Raw genomic sequence first — 23731 nt, 5'->3', positions numbered from 1 at the left:
GGCGCAATGTGTAACATGTTCACACTGGTGCAATAGGACTGGGTGTTTTGTTGATATGATTTATTGGGTTAGGGATTTTCTGTCTGCACTGTGAGTTCTATTGTGTTGGGAGGGGGGGTACACTGAGGGAGCTCAACCAATCTCATTGTACATATGTTTTGCACTAACAATAAAAATTTGAATTGAATTGGGGTCTCCAACTTTAGCAACTTTACGACTTGTGGACTTCAACTCCCAGAATTCCTCAGCCAGCATACGCTGCCAAATTGCCAAGGTTGGAGACTCCTGATCTAAAGCATGCTGGCAGAGGGAATTCTGGGAGTTGAAGTCCACACACTGCTGAAGTTGAGAAACACTGTACTAAAATAATATTGGCAGAATGTGTAATTGAGCACAATTCTTGTTTAGTTTTCAGCAGCATGGCAGAGGAGGGAGAAGCGAATAGGAGGCTGGGATGCAAAAACTCCATTGTAGATACTTTTAGAAATTCCTAAAATTTCTAAAAATTTGGAAATACAGCCACATTGCACAATAAGTCCTGTTGCCATAGATAAAGACAATAAGCCTCCATTGGCCTAAAAGTGAGTCATCTGCTGCATTTGCCGGCCAGGGATTTATCTTGAAATAATGGCAATATTGGGGGGGGTGGGGGGAAGAAGGCCAATGAACAAATAAGTATATCAAACAGGATGGTGAGGTGGGCATAGCCATAACAGTTAACAGAAAACAATAATGTTACATGTTAAGAGAGATGAATTGGACAGCTGTTTTGCTCCAAGAATCACACCTTTTCTTTTTAACACGGCAACGGAAAGAAGAGGAAGAGGAAGTTCCACCCAAAATTATTATGGTGCCTGTTCCTGTACCAGTATTTGTGCCAATCCCACTTCATCTCTTCTCCCAGTACACACCAGTCCCTCTGGGAATGCCAGTCCCGGTGAGTGATGCGTGGGCTGTCCCTTTCTTCTAGCCAGGTTTCCAAGATGCACTAGTGAAGGATTGCATGAGTGGCCTTACAGATTGCAGATGGCCCTTGATTTATGACCAGGCATTTAACAAAGCTAAATAACTTCAAAATTACAAACCACCCAGATTCAAAGTTTCAACCAAATGTTGAAGGAATGGACTTGATTGAATCTCACTTTCTGCCGTCACCTGATCAAACTTCGGGCACTTGGGAACATGGCTGCATTTGCAGTCGTTTGCAATGTCCTGCAGTCAAGTGACTCACCCCCAGCCCCGTAGACTGAAACAGCCCCGTCCCTTCTTCAGTTGATATCACATGATTGGATGGCTTTCTGTGACTAGACATTTGTGGCCCTTATCCCTCTCACATGGTATGATGAAATGTGCATCTATGGGGGGAGGGGAGAGAGTTGACCAATGTAGATCTTTCCATGAAAGAGAACTGGATCAAGAGATTGCACAGTCCCGAACTTGATGAGGGAGGTGGGAAGAGGTTCAGGATAACCATACCCTAGAATCTCTCAGGAGCCATTTAATAACTTTAAAGGTTGCAGCTTTAGTTTGGCAAGATTATGTCCATAAGGCGAAAACAAATAAAGGAATGGACTCGATGGAATCTCACTGTCTCATCTCTGGGTTTGAGCCTGACACATGGATCACACTTGGACTACATGGTCTTCTGGAAATTTGCAGTTGATCTTCTAACTAATTCTAGCCCCTCTCCCATTCTCCTTATTTTGAGAAGCCTAAGATCCTTGGTAAGGCTGCTGTCAATGAATTATAGGATGGGTTGCACTTATATTATTATAGTCTTAACTATTATGGAGACACTTGGCTTTTCTTAAGGGATGGATTCTCTCTTCAGCATTGGTCAGGCTTAAGAAAGGAAGCTGGCTCTTCGTTACAAATGATTCTTCACAGCTTCTGAGAAATAAGGGAAGTTGCTGGCGTTTCTCTCCAGGTCCCGGTTCCTATGTTTGTGCCCCCTGCCCCAGAGAGCACTGACAAAACAAGAGAAGCCATTCCAGTCGTCAAAAAGAACTCGGCTAGTCCTTTTGAGGCCGATCTTCTCCAGATGGCAGAAATGGTTGCCGAAGATAAAGACAAGGAACACTCTCAAGGAGGTTGGTGGATTTTGTCTTAGAGAACAAAGGAAGGCAGATATACGTGTCCCAGGATAATGTTGCAGGAGCTAATCTGGGTTGGTCACCAGGATCTGAGATTTAGTTTTCTGAGCTTTTGGACTCATGCTGGAGCCCATCCTCGGGGAACTGCTCTCTACTGTAATCTGTGCTTTGGGCTGTTCCATGCATAGTGACTTAGACACGTTGTGGGTCCCTTTAAAATAAATCTGTTATATATATATAGCATTAACTAGGTTCTGGAATTTTGCTGAGTATTAATTTGTTTTAGCTGTATTGGTTTATGTTGGTCTTTCTATCTTATTTCAGGCTCTCAAACATCTGAGCATGAGCTGTTTCTGGACCCCAAAATATTTGAAAAAGGTGAGCCCGTAAGTCAGATCAACAGAAAGGCAAATTTCAACTGAACACGAGAAGAAGCTTTTTTTTCTTACCAAAATAGTTATCTAGATTAGGACACACACATCCATACAAACACCTGCATACACACTTTGAAAGTTGTGTAAAGTAAATAACCTTGATCATCAGTAGGGATGTCCAACCTTGGTGACTTTATAAGACCTATGGACTTCAACTGCCAGAATTCCCCAGACAGCCTTGCTGTTTGGGAAATTTTGGGAGTTGAAGTCCACAAGTCTAAAAGTTGCCAAGCTTGGACACTCCTGGTCCACAGCAAACGCATGGTTTCTTTAAGGCCCTGTTTTTTAGTGAGCTTTTGTTGGACCTGCTTCTTAGGCTTCCCCAACCCCTTCTGCATTCACTTTCCTTCCTTTGCAATTTCAGACCAGGGCAGCACGTACAGCGGGGACTTGGAATCGGAAGCAGTGTCAACTCCCCACAGCTGGGAGGATGAGCTGAATCACTATGCGTTACGCTCCAGTACAGTGCCTGAGCCCGAGCCCGAACCAAAACAGTTCTCCAAAGGCGAACTGGAGCAGGACCTGGAGGCTGACTTCCCATCAGGTTGGTCAATTTTGGAAGAAAATGCTCCATGCATATGAAGGTGTGGCATCAACTCCTAAGCCGCAGCCTTTGAATCTCTGCACCACTCACAGAGTAATTTCTGATTTGCCTCATTATTGAAGATCAGCCCTAACTGCTACTTTGCTGTTAAATCTGTCCCTTTGTTTCAAAATTAGATTCCTTTGACCCCATCAGCAAAGGGCTAAGTCTTCATTCACGGGCACGAGCAAGGCGGAGACATAGAGACGGTTTTCCGCAACCAAAAAGACGGGTAAGAAACATGGTCAGATTCCTTGTTTATCTCTAAAACCAGAAGATCAAAGATGATTTGCAAATGGAGTCCTACTTTTACCAGCAGTCTTAAGTTTCTCAATCTCGGTAACTTGAAGATGTATGGACTTTTAACTCCCGGGAATTCTGGGTTCATTCATGAATTCAGAATTCTGGGAATTGGAGTCCTCTATCTTCAAATTTCAGCAGTCTCCGGTGACCTAGAATATCCATAGGAGAAGTTTTCTTCCATTTTCCCCGAGAAAACCCTGCAGTCAGGCTGGCGTGTCTTAGATTGATTTCAGCCTATGTCAGCAACAGTGATTTATGATAGTTGCAGCATCCTGTGGTCATGTAATCATCATTTGCAACCTTCCCAGCCAGCTTCCGATGAGCAAAAATCAATGGGGAAGCCAGCAGAGAAGGTTGCAAGTCGCTGTCATGTGATTATTTATTTATTTATTTCATCAAGCATGTGTAAGATAACGGATATAAGTATAAACATGATTATGAATACATGAAATGGATACGAATAAATGGGGACAGTAGGACAGGGACGGTGAGCACATTGGTGCGCTTATGTACGCCCCTTATAGACCTCTTAGGAATGGGGTGAGGTCGACAGTAGACAGTCTAAGGTTAAAGTTAAACCATGTCTTGCTTAACAACCAATTTGCTTAACTGCACCCCTTAATGACAAATTTTCCGATCCCTGCTGTGGTTGGTAAGTTGAGGACTACTTCTAATAGTCAAACAAAGCACAACTTTTTACAATGGAGAAACCTTTTTTTTTTTTTTTTTTTGACTTTCCGTCCTTCAGGGCAGAAAGAAGTCCATCGTATCTGTGGAACCCCGAATCCTGGTTCAGAGCTCATATCCAGGCTGTTCTGTTTCTGGGACGAGTCTCAAATACATGTATGGGGTGAATGCCTGGAAGAACTGGGTCCAGTGGAAAAACACGCAGGAAGATCAAGGAGACCTGAAATTTGGAGGTAACGCCTTTTTGTTTCGTTTAGTTATCTTTGTTTTAGGTTTGGGTTCAGTGGTGGAGAGAAAAAAGTTCGGCTCGGCCTTTGGACAGAAGACCAGCTGGTTTTCGCACACACATGCATGACCAGAAACTAAAAGTCCAAGTGGTCGGTGTGGATGCATGCGCACCGGGCGGCTACTCCTCCGGTTTCAGGCTTGTGCGCACATGCCGAAAAGGTTTGCCAACACCAGGGGTGAAATGCTACCGGTTCGCACCGGTTCAGGCAAACTGGTAGTGATAAAAGCTACCGGTTCTGGGGAACTGGTAGTAAAAAAAAAAAGCTACCGGTTCCTCCTAACCCGTATTTCCGATGATCAGCTGTGCCGCGCAATTTATATTTGCTAGAAAGCAGGAAATCTGCTTTCTAGAGAATCTAAATCGCACGGCACTGCTGTTTCCTCCCCCTCGCTGTTCTACTTAGCTTCCCAAGCCTTCTTTTTCCACGCGAAGTGCGCATTTGGTGCGCACTGTGCATGTATGCAGCCTGTGTTCGGCGCATGCGCACACAGCATGCATTTGGCATGCATTGTGCATGCACACGTGTGCATTTGGCATGCACTCTGTATGTGCATGCACACACCACGTATGCGCAGGCAGCAAACCAGTGGCAAACCGGGGAGGATTTCACCACTGGCCAACACTGCTCTATACAAATGATATATTCCTTGACTTATCTCTTATTCAGGGCTGGGGTTGAAAAAAAGTCAAGATGGCAGCCACAATCATCTGATCAAAGCCCTGCCCCCTTTTCTTTTAGGTGTGGCTTTGATTGTGGCTGCCATGCTGATTCCTTTTTTCTGTTTGGCCCCCTCTCTGCGGACTCTCCTGCCGCTATTGCTAATTAACTCTGGAAATCACCCCAAAGGGCTGAGCTGGGAACCATCTCCTTCTGATGGTGCTTCTCCTTCCTACAGTTCGGTCTGTGAAGCTCAAAGAGGACATCCTCTCGTGTTCCTTTTCGGAGCTGAGTTTTGGCTTGTGCCAATTCATCCAGGAGGTGCGGCGACCAAACGGCGAAAAGTACGACCCCGACAGCATCTTATACCTGTGCCTTGGAATTCAGCAGGTTATTTTTCTTCTTTACATCCATTTTCTGGAGTCACATGTCTTTGTTTGACCTAGGAGGAGTAGCAGGAAGAAGTATATAGAAATGGCAGATGGGCTTATTAATTAGGCCGGGCTTTTATGAAACCTCCCTTGTTATCCATCTGTTTTTAGGTTCTAGCTTTTACATGCAAAAACAGCTCTCCCCTCTATTGCTGGCCCATAATTCTGAATATAGAAAAGAATATTTGTTGTTCAGGGTTGAGCTGTGGAGTCCTTGGTGCTCTCTGAGCTTGGTTGCTTTCTTGCAGACGTTTTCATGACCTGACTTTGTCACATCATCATTGTGAGTACGTGTGGGGTTTGATTTGTTTACATACAGTAGCTTACTCTGCTATGTTAGTGGGGATATGGTTTTGTCCTTGGTAGTTTCTTCATCATCAGTTGGAACTACCATCTTGATTACCAATTCAGGGAGCACCAAGGACTCCACGTCTCAGGTCCACATATCAATAGGCCACTTGATTAGCTAAGATTGCCCATGGACCAGAGGTGGTATTCAGCAGGTTCTGACCAGTTCTGGAGAACCGGTAGCGGAAATTTTGAGTAGTTCGGAGAACCAGTAAATACCACCTCTGACTGGCCCCGCCCTCATCTATTCTCTGCCTCCCAAGTCCCAGCTGATCGGGAGGAAATGGGGATTTTGCAGTAACCTTCCCCTGCAACACCCACTAAGCCATGCCACACCCACAGAACCAGTAGTAAAAATCTTTGAAACCCACCACTGCCATGGACCCAATCCATGTCCCGGACACCCTGGGTGCTATAATGTTGAATGTGCAAAAAGAAAGATTCAGCAACTGCCTGAAGAATCATTTAATGTTCACTATACTGACTTTAATTTAATTAACCTTAAATGTAAGTGAAATCAAATCAAATCAGACTTTTATCCGGGTCCTTCCCACTATTTTTGGCATGCCAAAAAAAATCAAGGCTGCCTTTTAGTCCAGGAAAGGTTTGTACACCTTTGCCTTAAAACACGGGGAAAGTTACTATGGGGCAGGAGTACTCAAGCGGTGGGATGGACCCCTTTAAGGCGATCCAATCTACTTCCAAAGAAAACCTCTCCTTAAAAAAACATGATCCGGCTTTCTTGGGGAAAAGGAGAAGGCAGGTCAAAACTCCCTGTGGATTTTTGCTGTTTTCTTTGCCTGCGCAAGCTGGCTGCAGATTTGGCTGGAAAAAAGTAGGAACAAGCTTGAGAGCATCCCTGGCTTGCGTGCACAAGGAAAGCAAGAGTTCAAAAAGCAAAACTTTCATCCGCACCAGGCTCCAGTGGGCAGTTGTAATAGTTCAAAGTTTGAGGAATAGGCATTTACAGGTAGTTCTCAGCTTACAATTATTCATTAGGTCATTGTTCAGAGTTAACAGCGGCATGGAAACGGACTTCTGACCATTACAGCATCCCCACGGTCACATGATCAAAATTTGGATGCTTAGCAACTGATTCATATTTATGACGGTTTCAGTGTCCCTGGATTTTGCGACCTTCTGACAAACAAAGTCAGTGGGGAATCAAAATTCATTTAACAACCATGTTATTAACTTAACAACTGCAGTGTTTCACTTCACAATTGTGGCAAAATAAGTCGTAAAATGGGGCAAAACTCACTTAACAAATGTCTCGCTTAGCAACAGAAAGAAATTTTGGGTTCAATTGTGGTATTTACTTCCAGTGTTTTGCACCGATTGCTGACGTTCTATTTTGTTTTTTCCCCAATATTTCTTTATGGCCACCATTAGGTAAATCTTCTCTCAAAGCATAAAATCATTATAAACCATACACACATGATGGCAACACTCTTAATATGTCAATAAAATTTAAAAGAGCCCACTGCTGATTGGGTAGGAAAGAAAATATAGATATAGATCTACATCACTTCTCTGAAATGCCATTGTTTTTATCATTTTCATAGAAGATGATTAAAATAGGAACAACTTTTATTTTGGGGGTGGGGGGTGAAGTGACTATATTACAGATTTAGAGTTATTGTTACTGATTTACTTAAACAGATGTCCAAGAACTCAGAAAATGGCTTGTTCTCTTAACTCCTCCCTACCTAAGGAACCCAGTTTGAATTATATCCTTTGCAGCTTTTCTACAGGCCAAAGGGGTTGATAGTCAGATTTCAAAATCTCAGTTTGAGGATGACTAGATTTTAAAATTGGTGGCATTCAGCAAGAAATCCCCTATGTATTCTCATATGGACCTGGCTTTTCATTTGTACATTATACCTGAAGGAATACTTGAGGTCATGCTTGAAATATATGGCTACTGGGAGCATCTCGATCCTATGAGGACCTGCACTTTCTGGCTACTTTCCAAACCCTTCAAAGTACCGAAGGTGGTTGTGTTAAGATGGGATGACAGAAGTGAATCTGTTGCTAGGCCAGAGGCTCTGCCTCTACATTTCTTTAGAAACATAGTCATTTTTTTTTCTTTCTTTTTTTCTTCTCCTTTGCAGTACTTATTTGAGAACGGTAGAATAGATAACATTTTTACAGAGCCCTACTCCAGGTTTATGATTGAACTTACAAAACTGTTGAAAATCTGGGAGCCTACAATACTTCCAAACGGTAAGCTTGGCAATTTGTTCGGTTAGTAAAGGCTGTTTTTTTGGTGGCCCCTTTTGAAAAGGGAGCAAATATATTTGAAGGAGGATGGGGCTTAATTCCAGACCTGCGCCTTTGATTTGATCCGGCTGAAGTGACTTTTTGTTGTTGTTGTTGTTGTTTTATCTCTTACTCAAATCTGCAGGTTACATGTTTTCAAGGATCGAAGAGGAGCACTTATGGGAGTGTAAGCAGCTGGGCGCCTATTCCCCCATTGTGCTCTTGAATACGCTGCTTTTTTTTAACACCAAATACTTCCAGCTCAAGAATGTCACCGAGCACATGAAGCTGTCCTTTGCCCATGTCATGCGACGCACTCGGACTCTGAAATACAACACGAAGCTGACTTACTTACGCTTCTTCCCACCTTTCCAAAAGCAGGACGTAGAGCCAGGTGAGTAAACCTATCCTTCTTGCATTTTCCCAGAGAGTCTTATTGACCAGCCTCCAACCCTGGGATATTTTTTTCCCCAGTCACCCATTCAAGCAGTAACCAGATGGGGCCCTGCTTAGCTTCTAAGGCCAACATTACCAGCCAGCTGCCATTTACTGGGAAGCCCAAAAATCCACTGAACAGGAGGGTGATACAACCATTACCGTAATTTTTTGGACTATAAGACGCAGCGGAGTAAAAGACGCACCGAGATTTCAAAGAGGAAAATAAGAAAAAAAAAAAAGATTTTGGCCTCCCCAGCCCCCAGGAGCACTCTGCAGGCCTCCCAAACCCTCTGCACATCCCGTTTTTGTGAAAAATGGCCATTCCCTACAATTCTATTGGAAACACAATAAAAAACCAAAGGAAACTACTGAAATAAATCCCTCCGTTGGAAAAACAAAGAGATAACTGGGCTCCAGAGGTGCCTCCTTGCCCCCCTCCCCCCATTAGAGCATGTTGATCTGCATGCTATGGTAAGGAGGCAGCTCTAGCTAAGCAGAGAATTCTGCATTCAGGGTTTTTTTTTAAAAAAAAAATGGGAAGAAAACTGAATAAAGGCGATGACGTTACCTAACTGGCCTTCACCACCTATTTCTGATTACCACTCTCACCACATTCCTGGGACATAACATTGTATTGGGGGAACCAAGATTATCCCTGTCTACCTCCTGCAAGAAATCGGGAGCAAATGTTCCAATATTCCCTATAAGTATTTTCAAAAAGAGAGTCTGCCTGATAAAGATATTGCCTTTCCTTTTAGGGCCTGAATGCTTAATCCAAAAGACGGGCTGAAAAAAAAATTAAGGAAAGGGGTGGGGGGGAATGTAAGTACCATACTTTTCAGAGTATAAGACACACTCCCCCCCCCCCAAAAAAGAGGGTGGAAATCTTGGTGCGTCTTATAGACCAAATACGGCCATTTTTGGCCTCCCAACCCCCAACCCCCCAAAACGTATCCCATTTTCGGCAAAAATGGGCCCATTTTAATCCACCGGAATAGCAGTGCAAACGGGTGTTAAGCGAAAACCTTCATGATTGCATCTCAATAAAACAAATTCCCAGGCAAGATGCAACCTCCAGGCATCTCCCCGAGCAGCTAACTTGCTTTGGGCAGGACGTTTGTTTGGTTACAGCAGGGGTGGGCAGTTATTTTCCTCAGGGGCCAGATGAGGAACTGAGACTGTTGTGGAGGGCTGAATCAATAGCTCCCGGCTATGTTCCGTCCATCCACTTGCCTGCAAGGCCGCGCTTTGGCCAAGGTGGCAATGGGTGGCCAAGCACAGGTTCCCTCACGCAAAGACCATGCCACCTTGACCGCCTCAGGCTGCTCCAGGTGAGGGATGAACCTGGGCAGGCACAGAAAAGCGCTTTCTCTCCTCATCTTCCCACAGCTGACTGAAGGAGCACACAGCAACTGCACAGAACTGAGCTTGACTCTGGTTTCTTCTCCCGCCCTGTGGCATGCTTATTTACATTTAATTTCTAATTTTCAATTGACCTCACGGAGACAGGGACAGGCAAAGGGCCATAAAATGGCCAGGTCTGGGTTACAGGGTAGAAACAATCATGGAACTACGCACTCACTGTCTGCCGTTCAGGCCCGGCGTTGCCGTTTCATCTGCAGCTATCGTGAAGTTTCCGAAAGATGCAAGTTGACAGCTATTGTGTAGCATTTGCACAAGGAACGCTGGGCTAGAAAACGAGACTTTTTCACTGGTTGTCCTGCTGCTGTTGGGGTGGGGTTTTATTTGGCCTTTGGTGCCCCATTTTCTGTCTCTGATCTTCCTTTTTCCACCTCCAGATAAATTAGTGGGCAAAAGGAAACGTCACGAGGGTGAAGAAGCAGTCGAGATGGTTGAGAACACTGACAATCCTTTGAGATGCCCAGTTCGGCTGTATGAATTCTACTTGTCAAAGTGGTGAGTGACAGCTACATCTTTGGGCTCGTTTCTTCTCAAAAGGAGAGAGATCCCCAAACCCTCTCCTCCAACCCTGCCCCTTTTCTCTCCCCCACCCAGTTCTGAAAGCGTGAAGCAGAGGAGCGACGTCTTTTACCTCCAGCCAGAACGTTCATGCGTCCCCAATAGCCCAATGTGGTATTCCACTATGCCAATAGATCCTGGGACTTTGGACATCATGTTAACGCGCATTCTCATGGTAAGGGAAGTGCACGAAGAACTTGCCAAAGTTAAACCGGAGGACTCGGATCCGGAGCTTTCGGACTAAACTTGGGCGAAGGGGGAGGTTCTCTCTTTTGTTCGTTTTGTTTGTTTTGGTTTGGTTTCCTTCCCTTTCCATGGTATCTTGCAAAAAAAGCACCGAACTGAATTGCACCCGGCCTTCACTCATGTCACACACACACACACATACAGACACATACACACACAAAAAAACCCTCCGAAGGCACAGCGGAAGCTGCAAGAGGTTGCAAAATGAGACTCGGAAGGATGGAAAGTGATAGAAGATGCAGGAACACTGGAGAGCTTTCAGTGGCTGCAAACGCTCGACGAAGATGAACTGGAGACCTGTCTCTTCCCCTCTTCCCTGCCTCCCAAGTGGTGCTTGTAGTGGAATAAAAAAAAAATTATGGATGTGTTTTCTTAAAAAAAGGAAAGCAGTGGTGTACATCCTTCCCTCCTAACCATGGAAGCAAAGGAAGCTAGATTTAGACAGACACACACACACACACACGAGTGATTTTGCAGTGTAAGCTGCCACCCACCCATGCATGGGGTGAGTGTCGCCTAACACTTGCTGTAGGACGCCAAGCAGAAGGTGGTGAGACAGTGAGCCCATGGGAATTCCATCTGTAACATACATGCCAGATCCCTTCCTTGCCCTCTCCCCTTTTATAATTTTTTTTGGGGGGGGGTTCTTTTTAGGGGGGGAAAAAACGTCGGGTTGTTCGAAAAGACTTGACTCAGCCAGAAGCTGAAGCAAAGAGTGGGGGAACTTGGTGGGCTGCCATCCCGTTTTCTGGCTTTTGGAAAAACCCTGGCAGCAGGAGCAAATCAAGTTTAGCCCGGCCACGACTCATTTCTGAACGAACTCGCGCACACATACTCAGCAGCCCCATACAGACGAATAGGGTTTGGTCCTTAGCCCTCCAAAACCACTTGAGTGCTTTCTTAAAGAGCAAGATACTCAAAAGTGGTTCCCGAGAAATTGTATCCCCACTTCCCTGGGTTGTTGTTTCTTTTTCCCCCCTCCTCTTTAACTGGCCTAGGCAGCGACTATTCACTCATTTTATAAATTACTTTTACAAATCCAGGAGAGTTGGAAGGTTGGAGGCCTTCAAGATGTTTTTGTTTTTTTGTTGCATTATCCCACTCACTGGTTTTATTTAAACAAGGCATCGTTAATCCTCGGCATGATTTGTGTACCGTCGCTTTTCATTAAAAAAAAAAAAAAAGGCATAGAAATCAGACTCCAAATCCGAAAGAGAATTTGGGTGGCTCGGCTTCGCCTCCTCCCTCCCTCCTTCCTCTGGGCAGAGAGAGAAAAAAAATCCCCTTTATCGAAACGCAGGGTGCATCGGCTTAGCCAAGTCCATTTCACCACCTTCTTCAAGCCGAAGACTTTTTTTTTTCTTCTCAAGTCTCCAAAAGATGGCTTTGAAAATTTGAAACTATTTTTTAAAAGAAAAAAAGGGAAAAAAAAAAAACCAGGAAAAAAAATGTATGTTTTTATTAGCGGTTTTGTCCATTCACCAAATTTCTAAAGAGTTCTTTAAAAAAAAAAAAGCAAAAGAAAAAAGAAAACACCCTGTTGGTCTCTCCAGCATTGAACAAAGCCTTTTGTTGTATGTATGTGTGCGTGTGTGTGCGTGTGTGTGTTTGGGGTATTCTTTCTAACAGTAACAAAGGTTAACAATAAAATCAGAAAGTAGTCTTCTCTTTTGCTGTTGTAATACTTGATCGTTCCGTCTCCTGCCTCCTGTAAACCAAACCACGGGTGCATTTTGCAAAATGCAGAAAACCGTGTAAAAGGAAGCCAGCCTTTTCTAAGTACCTGCCCTCATGTCATATTTCTGTAATCCTTAACTTTAACTCCCCACGTCCATTCTTTTTTTAAACAGATACCCCACATTTTATATATTAAGGCAAATAATTACTAGCTTGAATGGAAGAAGAGATGTGGCAGAGCTGTGACTTTTCCAATAAATTTCCCAATTTGAATTTCAAATTTCTCCAATTTGAATGGAATTTTTTTAGGTGTTTTTAAAATACACACGTGTATATTTTATTACATGTATATGCCGCCCACCTTGCGGCTCAAGGCAACTCGGGCTGACAATATAATAAAACGGATATACATAGATATAAAATAATCCTTCCGGCATGCCCACGCATATGTCTTCCCCTTTACCATGTAAGTTACATGAATTCGCAATTGGATGTCAGATTGGTTTCATCAAAAAACATGACTTTCTGGCACTTACCAAAAGAAAGTCAACTGGTGTCATAATTGCACAGAAACGTGCGCAGAGGTCTCCTAAGCACACATCGGGGGGGGGGAGCCATCAGAAGTGTGACTCTAACTAGCAGTCTTAAGATCGACCTAATGCCATTTATTTAGTGACGAAAGTTACAACTGCACTGGAAAAAGTGACTTATGACAGTTTTTCACACGTCTTGTTGCCGCATCCCCAAAGTCATATGAACAAAAATTCAGATGCTTGGCAACTAGTTCATGTTTGATGATCGGACACAGGATCACCTTTTGTGACCCAACAGAGTCAATGGAGAATTTAGATTCACTTAATTGAACAACTCATTTGCTTACAACTGTGGCCAGAAAGGTGGTAAAATGGGGCACTTACCTGTCTCGCTTAGCGACAGAAATTTTGGGCTTGGTTGTGATTGAGAGCTACTTGCATTCTTTATCCTTCCTTTTAAGAAACTGCCTTTTGATTGCTTTCAGAACCCAACAGGAAGGGAATTACTTAGGCCATCTCCTGTAGGATGGTGTTCTACCCTTCCAAATACCCCAGAGCAAGGGTCTCCAACAACCAACTTTAAGACTTGTGGACTTCAACTCCTAGAATTCCTCAGCCAGCAAAGCTTCAGAATGATAATGGACTGGTTTTTGTTAGCTATTTTCAGTCCAGATTCATAATCCTAAACTACAAGCTTTTTTTTTTTTAAAGAATTAAGCTAACAGAGTATAGCATCTGTTTCTAAGGAATAACAATGAACGTCTGATTTACCCCTTCCCCAAAAAGGTGAGCCATCCAGATGGACTAGGACTAGTTTTATTTTGCTTGTGTCCATCAGCAACAAGGGAGAAAAGAACCTCACCAAAGGATCCCGTAAGATTGGGAAAAAAGTTTACTTTTTGCCTTGCACATCTGTATTGCTTTGAGGTTCAGAAAAGAGGCTTGGGAGTTTGCCTCTTCAGGACCGGAAAAGGGGAGGCGATTGTGAATTCGATAAATGGAAACCCACCGAAGTGGACATCCCATTATATTTCTTATAAACTGAAGCACAGAAAAATTTTAAGGTATTTTTTATTACAGCAAGAAAAGCAGTTGAACAAGTCCATGAGAAAGCAGGCTAAATTAAAATAGTTTAAGGACTCTGAAGATACAGCTGTTTCCCCTTCAAGCAGGTTTCTCTTTAGAGACCTTTGACAAGTCAGCTAATGTTATGGAGAAGGGGTGTGTTTTCTCTGGCCCCTCAACCGTAAACGTCCTTTAAGGCTCCCAGCACTGCTCCTGTGGCTGTTGTTGCTGCTGACACAGCAGTTGGCACCCCTGCAGCCCCTAGACAGGTATAAAACAAAAGATAAGGCGCCAGTCCTCATTGACCAAACCAATCCTTGTGTCAGGGCCAGGGCAGGAAACGTACCAATGGACTGCAGGGTGGCAACCAAACCACCAGCAGCCACTCCGCCTCCGTTCGCGATGGCGGCAGTAGACATCATCTTGGCGGCAATTGAACCAGCCATAATTCCTGTGCCAGTGAAACCCGCAACGCCAACTGCGACCGGGATGCCTACCGCTGCCACCCCTGTAGAGCAAGAAAGCAAATGGAGCTGGCTGTGGTCCTTGTGTGCCAGAAAGAGTTCCCAACTTTTAGAAGCCAAGAGATACCACATAAGGATCTGGGCCAAGCGTATTCTGGAAATGGCCCTTTTGAGACCTTCCACTTCTCTTCCAGAGCAGGGGTGATCAGACTGTCTTCTGATAAACTTAAGGATCTCCAAACTTGGCAACTTTAAGACTTGTGGACTTAACAACTCCCAGAATGGCTGAGGAGTTCTGGAAGTAGAAGTCTTAAAGTTGCTAAATTTGGAGACCCCCCTGCTGTAGACCAACGTTGGAGTGATGGGGAAGAAAGAGGGCATGTCCTGAAGGCTTCTAGAGCAGGTCATTCCCAGAAGGATAGTTCTGCACATGTTCTGTTCCACAGGTTGGCAGTGGATGGTACATGATAATGCTGTCAGGATGATCCACATGTGGCTTGCCGATTCCCACCACTGGCTGCAGAATGATCCAATTCCAGTGGTGGTTTCTGACAGATTTTGGAGAACATGAACATGAAGCATGAGAATGGGAGGCGTTTAGCTAACCACCACCACCCCCACACCCAGGATGGAAAAGAGTCATGCCCTTCCAGCAATGCCCACATAGGACTTTTGGTGTTCCTCCAGAAGATGGCACAAAGTTGAATTGTGGTCCCTAATCCCGCAGCGAGTCCCTCTCCTTGAGAATGATTCAGTTTCCCCATCCTGGTTTCCTCCAGGTACAGATCGTCCTTGACTTATAACCACAATTGGGACTAGAAATCCAGACATAAGGCAAGGCACCCCTGTGATCAGACCCCAGGGAGAAGTTTACAATTTTTATGGCCGTTAAGCAAATGACATGGTAGTTAAGCAAATGGGCCGGTTGTTAAAACAAACCCATTCTTCTGAAACTGACAAAAAATATTACAAATCAGTCATGTGGCTGCAACTGGTTATAAAGGCGAGCCTTCTGCCAAACGCCCAAAATGTGGAAAAATTTCCTGACAGAACAATTAACCAGTGGAACAGCTTGCCTCCAGAAGTTGTAGGTGCTCCATCACTGAAGGTTTTTAAAAAGGGACTGGCCAGCCATTTGTCTGGAATGGTATAGGGTCTCCTGCTTGAGCAGAAGGTTGGACTAGAAGACCTCCAAGGTCCCTTCCAACTCTGTTCTTCTGACCATGTTGGGGGAGTAGAAGCGACATTTTATCACAGCTGGAAATGTTTCATAGGCTTTAAAACATCCATTCCAAGGCTGCCATAACTCTAAGCAGTTGTAAGTCAAGGACTAACTCTATACAAATACTATAATCCCAGGATTCACGAGCAGCAAGGTTAACTCTTTCACCTTTGCCTGTCTTGGGAAATGTTCCTTTTGAACAGGAAGCCCAGAATTCCCACCCAATGTTCAAGGCTTTGGGGGGATAGAGTCCACACTACTGGAGAAGGACGAAGAGAGAAATCTCAAACTCTCCAGTTCCCACAAGGAATATAATAATAACTTTATTGTCATTGTATGCGTATACACAGTATACCCATACCACGAAATTCACTTAACACCCAAAGACCAGGTCCAACACACATAACAATCCCCAAATACTCCCACCCACCAGAAATTCCCCACCCCTAAACCACCCAAACATCCACACAACAGAACTGCACTTACATACTGGTGGAGGAAGAAACTAGGAACTTACCCAGGCCAATTGCAGCACCAAGTATAGAATCTGGGGATAAAGAGACTTAGGTTAACAAAATAAAGATTATAGTGCACAAGAATCGAAAAACCCAACAAAAGTTGTGCAATAGCAATCAAGACAAAATTGGACAACCACTTGCTGAATTCTATCTTCTTGACTATATTAATTCAACTACATTTTCCAACCTCCACCATACAGTAAATGGGACTAAAACATTGGTCATGTATACTTGGGTGATAGCACCATCCTGTGACCCTTAAGAGCAGGGGTGTCAAACTCTCATGACGGCATCGTCATGTGACATATCGGGATTTTTTCCCCCTTCGCTAAACTGGGCAGGGACGGGGCTAGCATATGACACATCCGGCCCACAGGCTGCGAGTTTAACACTGTTGCTTAAGAGGCTGCAGGAAAGCTGCCAACCCATTTTTCCCAAAGTGTCATGATCTTTAGAGAGATCACAAGACCAGAAATGGAGGGTGGTTGGAGCCCACTCATAAAATCTGGTGCACAAAGGGTTAAAAAGCTGAAGGAAAAGCTGTCGGGCACAAAGAATCAGGAACATAGTTAAGTTCTACCCGAAATGTGCTTTTTCCCAAGAGGCAACTGGACTTTCTGGGTTTTTTTTTCTTTGAAGAGGTTTCGCTTCTCATCCAAGAAGCTTCTTCAGGTCTGAAGTTCTAGGTAAGCCGATTTATTGCTCACGCCTATGCACAAAAATCTGCTCCACTAAAGATCAGCACTAAATTGGGGCTAGGTAAGAGTTAATGGAATTCAAGAGGGGTTAGGCTTGGATCCCTTGAGAACTTGATTCAAATCCTCTCTTCACTCCACCCCCAAGCGCTGCTCCTCCTCCTCCTACAAAAACTTCTATGAAAGCCAAAATTATTGCTCTTCTTTCCGTTGATATTGCTTTATTTTAACATCATATTGTTACTTATGACACTTGGCGCCCGAGGGAGACTTCCCTGCTGCCTCTGCCACCATAAATACCTAGCACTTTCAGAGTTTGCACCCGATCTCACACCCTCCGCGTAACACTTTAAACCGAAGCAATCCGAAGCAGCACAGACTCACCCACAACAGCTTTATCAACGGTTCCGCTTTTGATAAAAATCCCCGAATCCAATATAGACTGATGGCCTTGGAACAGTTCGGAAATATAATTCTGCTTTGTGGTCACAATCCTCAAAGAATCATTCAAGCCGGATGGCACTTTCGACCACAAAACCCCAACCCTCTTGAGGGTCGAAGCAGCCGCAGCCATGCAAGGCGCTGCCATTTTTGAACGCCTATTGTGTTGAAATGTAGTCTGGATTGCCAAAAGGGAGGGGCTGCTTTCCAGAGAACAAAGAAGGAATGGGAGCTTGAAGAGTTTGGTTGGCAGGAAAGGGGTTAAAACATCTCCTCCTTAATTATTCACAGAGTATATCTGCAATTACGCAAACAGTTTTTAGTCTGGCACAGTTCTTTTCTAGAGACATATGAATACTGTATCTTCAAAAGAATAAAATACACAAGGGAAGAAGGAAGCAACACAACTGCCTTTCTTGTATATCCTCATCAACAAAGGAACTGATGGCAAATTAGAGCCAGTTTGGTCTAGGGCAGGGGTGTTAAACTCGCAGGGCAGTGCTGGAGACAGCGAAGGACCAGCCTGCAGTGCCTCTGCCAACAATAATGGAGCTCAGGAGGGCTGCGTAGTGAACTTGGCAGAGATGGCAAAAATTTCAGCGTATTTGAAAGACCATTCAAATGAAAGATCTGTACTGGAGTGGAGAAGATGGATCGACTATATTCAAAACAAGTATCAGACTAAAAAGCTTCAAATAGCCTACGAATGAAATATTCAATCTAGTTTTTAGTTCATGTTCATAGGTTTTTTTCTTTTTGAACTATACGGAGTTAAAGACCAAGGGAGAATTTGGAGTCTATAAAATGTTAGCATATTTTAGTTTATGATTGTGAAATGCTATACCCTGTATTTGCTCTGGGAAGTCCGGGGGGGGTGGAGTGGGGGCAAGGGGGAGGAGGGGGGTGGGAGGGAAGCGGGGAGAAAATGTCTGTATCTTTGATAAAACTTTTTAATAAAAAAAAAATAATGGAGCTCAGGAGGGCTGCATACGGCCCTCTCGAGCTCAGTTTTCACTGGCAGAGAGCTGCAGGATGCCGTCAAAGCCGAAATGGAACTCAGGAGCCCATTTTCACTGGCAGAGCACTTGGGCCACCACAGGTGCCCCCGACAGGAGTGATATCAAGCTAGCCACACCCACCCCGGCCCCTCAAGGTCAAATACAACCGTGATGCGGCCCTCAATTAAATTGAGTTTGACACCCCTGATGATCTAAGATATTTGATCTAAGATGTTTCCTCTGCCAAATGGACTCTAAAATGAGTATCTTTTTACTCTGCCTAGCAGGGTCTCCTCCCCTTCAGCCTGTGGTTCCACATCAACCATCCACCCCAAATTTCTTGTATGACAATAATCTGATAACTATTACTTTAATGGTACAGCATCGACACCCCTGCTCTATCCTGCTCAAGATGGCTCCCACCAGACCCCAAAGGATTATAAACCACCATGTCTCAGCCGATTAAGATTTATCCGAAAGGATAAAATATTTAATCATTCATAAAACTACAGCAGCTAGAATTGTACTTGTGCAAGCCTGAAAAACATCCACTATACGAACAGACTGTGCAATAATTGGAAAATTTTCAAATATGCAAGAAATGGACAAACTTACTTTAGAATTAAATAATAAGGAAGACTTGGAATACTACTTAACTTGGGAAAATTGGTATTGATGGATAGAAATTAAAAATAAGGAATGTATAGAATAAAATAAGATATAAAATGTGTTTAAGTATGTTGATTAAGTAGGAATATGTGGGAAAAGTTGAAGAAAGTTGAGAATTACATACTGTCAGAAAGACGTTGAATTGTATAATTATTACGGATGTATTTTTGTTATAGATGTATTTTAACTTGTACTTTTGGATTTTAAATGTTAATAATATGAATATAGAAATGTAAGAAAGTAAAGATATAATCAAAATATATAGATCTCTATAGGGGGAAAGATAAGGAGGGGAAAAGAAAAGAGAATAGGAGGAGGGGGAAAAAAGTATTAGATTAAGAAAAAGGGGAAGAAATAGAAAGTATCAGATGGAAAACCACTATGAAACAATGCTTAAAAAGGATAAGCTATTTATTTATATGTTGTCTATTGTGTAAATGTCTAATTTGTGTTTTAATAAAAATTTTAAATTTTTAAATTATATATATATGGAGAAATTTGGAGAGTTGAAAATCCACAATTCTTGAAATTGCCAGGTTTTGGAGACCTCTGCTCTATATCGACAAAATTGTGGGGTAATCTTTATATATAAAGATTATATATAAAGATTACCCCACAATTCTGTCGATATAGAGCAGAAGTCTCCAAAACCTCTCCAAATTTCTCAGCCAGCTGGGCACAGAGCTTTGAGAAAAGTGGAATTAACAGGAGGTATAACTTCAGCCATTGAAATTGAGGTTAGAAAAGTGCAGACACCTAGCTTACAATATTTACTCTCTTTTGCAGTTCAGCCATTTACAGTAGTTCAGTGGTTCCCAACCTTTGCAGCTCGGCAGCTGGCTTTGGGGGTGAGGTGGTGGGGGAGAGAACTGGGCCATGCAAGAGGCTGGCTGGCATACGTTCATACGCACACAGCTTGGCTCCTGCAATTTGATTTGGCTTCAACGGTCTCCTGCAGCCCTCTGCCAGCAAAAATGGAGCTCGAGGGTGGGGGGGACGCATGTGCCCCCCGCCGGGCTCCATTTTCACTGGTAGAGAGCTATCAAAACAAACTAAAAACAAAACAAAAGGAGAAATGTTTTTCTCCTTTTGCATTTGAGCATGCAAGAAAGGACAGGACAGTAGAAAGGGAAAGACAAAGAAAAAGAAAGGAAGATGGGAAGAGAGCAAGGAAGGAAAAATAAGGAAAGAGGGGGAAGGAAGAAAAAAAATGAAGGAGAATGAAGAGGGAAGAAAAAATAAAAGAAGAAAGGGAGGGAGATTAGAATGAGAGTGAGTGAGGGTCTCAAAAAAGTCCTGCCTTAGCACCTGGCCACTACAGGTGCCCCATGGAGCTGGCCACGCCCACCATGGCCACGCCCACCCCGAGGTCAAGCACAACCCTGATGCGGTTGTGTTTTTCAATCAATGTTTTGTGTGTGTGTGTGTGTGTTTTGTAATGAAAGCGAGTTTGACACCGCTGCTGTAGAGTGACTACCTAGGTTGGTTCATTTCAGGGAAATAAAAACAATGAGAAATATTATTTCCAAACAAAACCAATTGGGAAGAGAGAAAATTAAGGGAGGAGAAGGGAAGGAGGAGAGGAGCCTGGATAGCTCAACAGACAGAGCTCTGTAATTTAACACCAGCTGTCTGCAATTACTGCAAGTTCGAATCTCACCAGGCTCAAGGTCGACTCAGCCTTCCATCCTTTCTAAGGTAGGTAAATTGAGGACCCAGATTGTGGGGGCAATAAGCTGACTTTGTATAAATGTACAAAAGGATGAAGGCTGTTGCTTAACGCACTGTAAGCCGCCCTGAGTCTCCGGAGAAGAGCGGCATATAAATCAAATTTAAAAAAAAAAAAAAGGAGAGGGGAAGGAAACCGCCTTCCTAGCAAGCGGGAGGCATCCAAAGAACAAACTCACCCATTGGTCACTATTGATCTTCCTTCCCAGCTGATGGAGAGAACCCTGCAGAAAGACAATTTAGCCAGTCAAAAAAGGAATATTGCAGGAATTTTCTCATCCTGGCCTTGGGTAGAAGCAGACCCCCCTTTTTCTGTTGCTCCTTGCTGGAAAAGAGGGAGCCAGTCCTAACACAAAGGCTTCCCCCCCACACACACACTCTTCTTCTAAAGTTCCAACTCCCAGCAGTCCCAGCCAGCAGGAACAGGATGCTGGGCTTTGTAAGTCGGCCAAAAGGAGAGGCTCTTCTCTCCTGCCAGATCGAGTGCTTTGGAGGGGTTGCGCGACCCTCTTTTTGAAGAGTCATTCCTTGCCACCCACCCCATCTCTCCCCCCTCTCCCTTGCAAGGGAGTGCAAAATGCGCCCAACTGCTAGAAGGCAGCAAAGCTTTGGGGGTTCTCCGCAGCCCCTTCCCTTCCCTCCAGCAAGCCTTCTTTGCAAAGCGCCCCGCGGAGCATCCCTGGGCTTCTCCCTCTTTCCATCCAGACCCACCCGAGTGCAAGCCTCCCTTTCGGAGTCGGGTTCAAAGCAGCCAGAGGCGCAGGTGCGTTTGGTCCTCCTGGCAGGCGATTCCAGAGGGGCGGCTAATCCATTCCCCCTCCCCAAACTCAATGTCTTCTCTGACCAAAAGTCATCTTCCCAGGTGCAGGGTGGGTGGGGGGGAAGCCCCAGGAAAGGGATGGCATGTTAGCAGCCCCCCTTCCCATCACCGCAAACCCCCCCCTCGCCTTGCACGTCCCTTCCCCAGTAGTGGGATTCAAATAATTTAACAACCAGTCCTCTGCCCTAATGATTTCTTCCAACAACCAATTCACCGAACTGCTCAGAAAGTTAACAACCGGTTCTCCCGAATGGTGTGAACCGGCTGAATCCCACCACTGCCCTTCCCCCCCCCCACCCCCAGCCCCGAGAATCCTCTGCCTTATCCAAGGCAGAAACAGTGCTGGGAGACCCTTCCTGGCTTTGCACCTCTTGGAGCTCCCCGTAGAACCTACCAGCGCTTGGAACCTCCGAGTCAGTTTCGATTTCCCTGCTCCATCTGGAGGAAAACGAAAGTGAATCCAGGGGAGGTGGGAGGGGGATGCTTGGGCTTCTGGCTTCGATTCAAGCCAAAACTAAACCATTGGGACTTGTTTTTGTTTTTGTTTTGGAGCAGAATTTAAAATGTAAAGAAAGCATTGGGGGGGGGGGAAGAAAAAGAAACAGATATGAAAAGGTTTTTTTAAAAGCGAGAAAGCAGTAGAAGAAGGGGAAGTAGGAAAAAGAAGGGGAGAAAGAACGAAGGAAGTAGGAGAAGAGAGAGGGAGGAAGGAAGAGATGGGGAGGAGAAGAAGAAAGGTTGGAGTAAAAGTAAAGGGTAAAAGAGCAGTCCCGAAAAAGGAAAAAGGAAAGTTAAAAGAAAAGATGAAGGAAAAATGATGAAAATGACTGTACATGTAAATGTGTTTATGAGAAATAAAAATAAAAAAATTATATATATATATATAGAGAGAGAGAGAGAGAGAAAGCAGTAGAAGAGTTGTCAGAAGGATAATTGGGGGGTTCCAATTTGAGTGGGGGGGAAGCGGTTTGCTCAAAAACAAACAGAAATGAGATCCAGACAGCTGTGAGGAAAGGAGAAACATCTGCTCCTCAAAGCAAAACAGTTTGCATTTAGGGGCAGGCTGCAGAGAAATGGGGTACAGCTGCAGGTTTGTTTTTTTTACAGGGGGAGCTTTTTGGGGTGTCACCTGCTGATTCTAGGGTGACACTTGAGGGGATGTTTGTGTGTTGTGAACATGCAGTTCCCCTAGGTAGGAGACCTAGTTTAATCAACTCGGTTTGTGTTTGCAGGCCTTATCCTTTGATATGTGGATTAGGTGTGAGTAACTTACTTGAGGAAGTTTGCTAATTTTAGTTGCTTAACTTGGTTTCAGCTTGACTGTTAATTATCTAGCGGAGACACTGATTCTCAGACCATTCTGTAAATATATTAAGGGGAAGATGGAAACAGTATAAAGAATAAAATATATTTGGATATAAAAGGAAAGAGAAAGAAATGTATTTTGCAGCATACAAACATAACTCCTAGCTATTTCCTCCCTCCAAAACCACAGATCGTGGTTCCCATGAACAGCCCTTGTTCATCAATCCAAAATAGACCTTTGCAGCTTTGAAAACCAGATGGGATAACACAATTGCGGGAGTAAGCCAGCATTCATAACGTTACAAGTGTTTTCTTGATATGTTTACGGTAAGTTTAAATTAAGGATTGTTTTAAGACAGCATAGGCAGCAGTAATGCCAATATTATCAAAGGAAAAGATTGGCTTCTGCCATGATAGATAAACGACCACAGCAGGTTGCAAAACCTGAATAAAGGAAGACATATATTTTATGTATAGGAAGACCTATGCATAGGAGCTATTCCTTTACAAGACCTCTTAGTTAACTATAGATAAGGAAACATCCGTTTTAACAGAACATGAAAGGAAGGAAGAATCGCAGGGGGGGAAATAGTCCTTGACTTAATAACCATAATTGAGCTTCCAATTTTGGTCCTAAGTGGTTAGCGGTTGTTAAACGTGTCACCGTATATCCACATCCAATTTTCCAACCTGTTTTGTGGTAGTCGTTACGCACACTCATTGTTTGCTATAAGGCATTGTGGTCATATGACTGTGGGGTAGTGTTCTGGCCCGTCAGTGGCCTGTGCAGCTAGTAGCTGATTCCGACAGCGAGGAGGCTGGTGTGGTGCTGCGCCAGCAGCCT

The 23731-nt window shown here is 44.0% G+C and overlaps 2 protein-coding genes across 7 annotated transcripts in view; one reads left to right on the top strand and one right to left on the bottom strand.

Annotated features, from left to right (window-relative positions):
• Positions 1-12420, top strand: part of LOC117663320 (zinc finger MYM-type protein 4) — a 55933-nt gene extending 43513 nt beyond the window's left edge. For all 5 annotated transcript variants that reach the window (XM_034413395.2, XM_034413394.3, XM_034413392.3 and 2 more), the window contains 11 exons: positions 816-937; positions 1928-2090; positions 2418-2471; positions 2892-3071; positions 3248-3342; positions 4162-4333; positions 5286-5437; positions 7941-8052; positions 8234-8482; positions 10326-10443; positions 10543-12420. In XM_034413395.2, coding sequence (XP_034269286.2) covers positions 816-937; positions 1928-2090; positions 2418-2471; positions 2892-3071; positions 3248-3342; positions 4162-4333; positions 5286-5437; positions 7941-8052; positions 8234-8482; positions 10326-10443; positions 10543-10750 — 1625 coding nt within the window. In that variant the 3' untranslated portion in view covers positions 10751-12420. The remainder of the gene's footprint in view (positions 1-815; positions 938-1927; positions 2091-2417; positions 2472-2891; positions 3072-3247; positions 3343-4161; positions 4334-5285; positions 5438-7940; positions 8053-8233; positions 8483-10325; positions 10444-10542) is intronic.
• Positions 12421-14015: 1595 nt separating this feature from the next.
• LOC117663321 (interferon alpha-inducible protein 27-like protein 2A) lies at positions 14016-22017 on the bottom strand. Of its 2 annotated transcripts, XM_034413398.3 has the most exons (5): positions 21977-22017; positions 20942-20986; positions 16231-16260; positions 14374-14535; positions 14016-14288 (listed from the first exon to the last, which is right to left on the bottom strand). In XM_034413398.3, the coding sequence occupies exons 2-5, from the start codon at positions 20943-20945 to the stop codon at positions 14203-14205; spliced, it is 282 nt and encodes a 93-aa protein (XP_034269289.1). In that variant the 5' UTR covers positions 20946-20986; positions 21977-22017; the 3' UTR covers positions 14016-14202. The 2 variants fall into 2 exon arrangements, with proteins under 2 accessions (XP_034269289.1, XP_034269288.2); XM_034413397.3 differs by lacking the exons at positions 20942-20986; positions 21977-22017 and adding an exon at positions 17311-17612.
• Between the last annotated feature and the right edge of the window lie 1714 nt (positions 22018-23731).

Source organism: Pantherophis guttatus, chromosome 10, assembly GCF_059756535.1.
Source record: "Pantherophis guttatus breed Tessera chromosome 10, ASM5975653v1, whole genome shotgun sequence".
NCBI lineage: Eukaryota > Metazoa > Chordata > Lepidosauria > Squamata > Colubridae > Pantherophis > Pantherophis guttatus.
This window is presented reverse-complemented; position numbering and strand designations above follow the sequence as displayed.

Excerpts from the sequence above, each read along its gene's own strand:
- LOC117663321 (XM_034413397.3), bottom strand. The coding sequence starts at position 17,515 with ATGGCAGCGCCTTGCATGGCTGCGGCTGCTTCGACCCTCAAGAGGGTT. Across the intron at positions 16,261-17,310 it reads CGTTGATAAAGCTGTTGTGG|ATTCTATACTTGGTGCTGCA; the intron begins GTGAGTCTGTGC and ends CTTTATCCCCAG. Across the intron at positions 14,289-14,373 it reads TGCCACCCTGCAGTCCATTG|GGGCTGCAGGGGTGCCAACT; the intron begins GTACGTTTCCTG and ends ATACCTGTCTAG.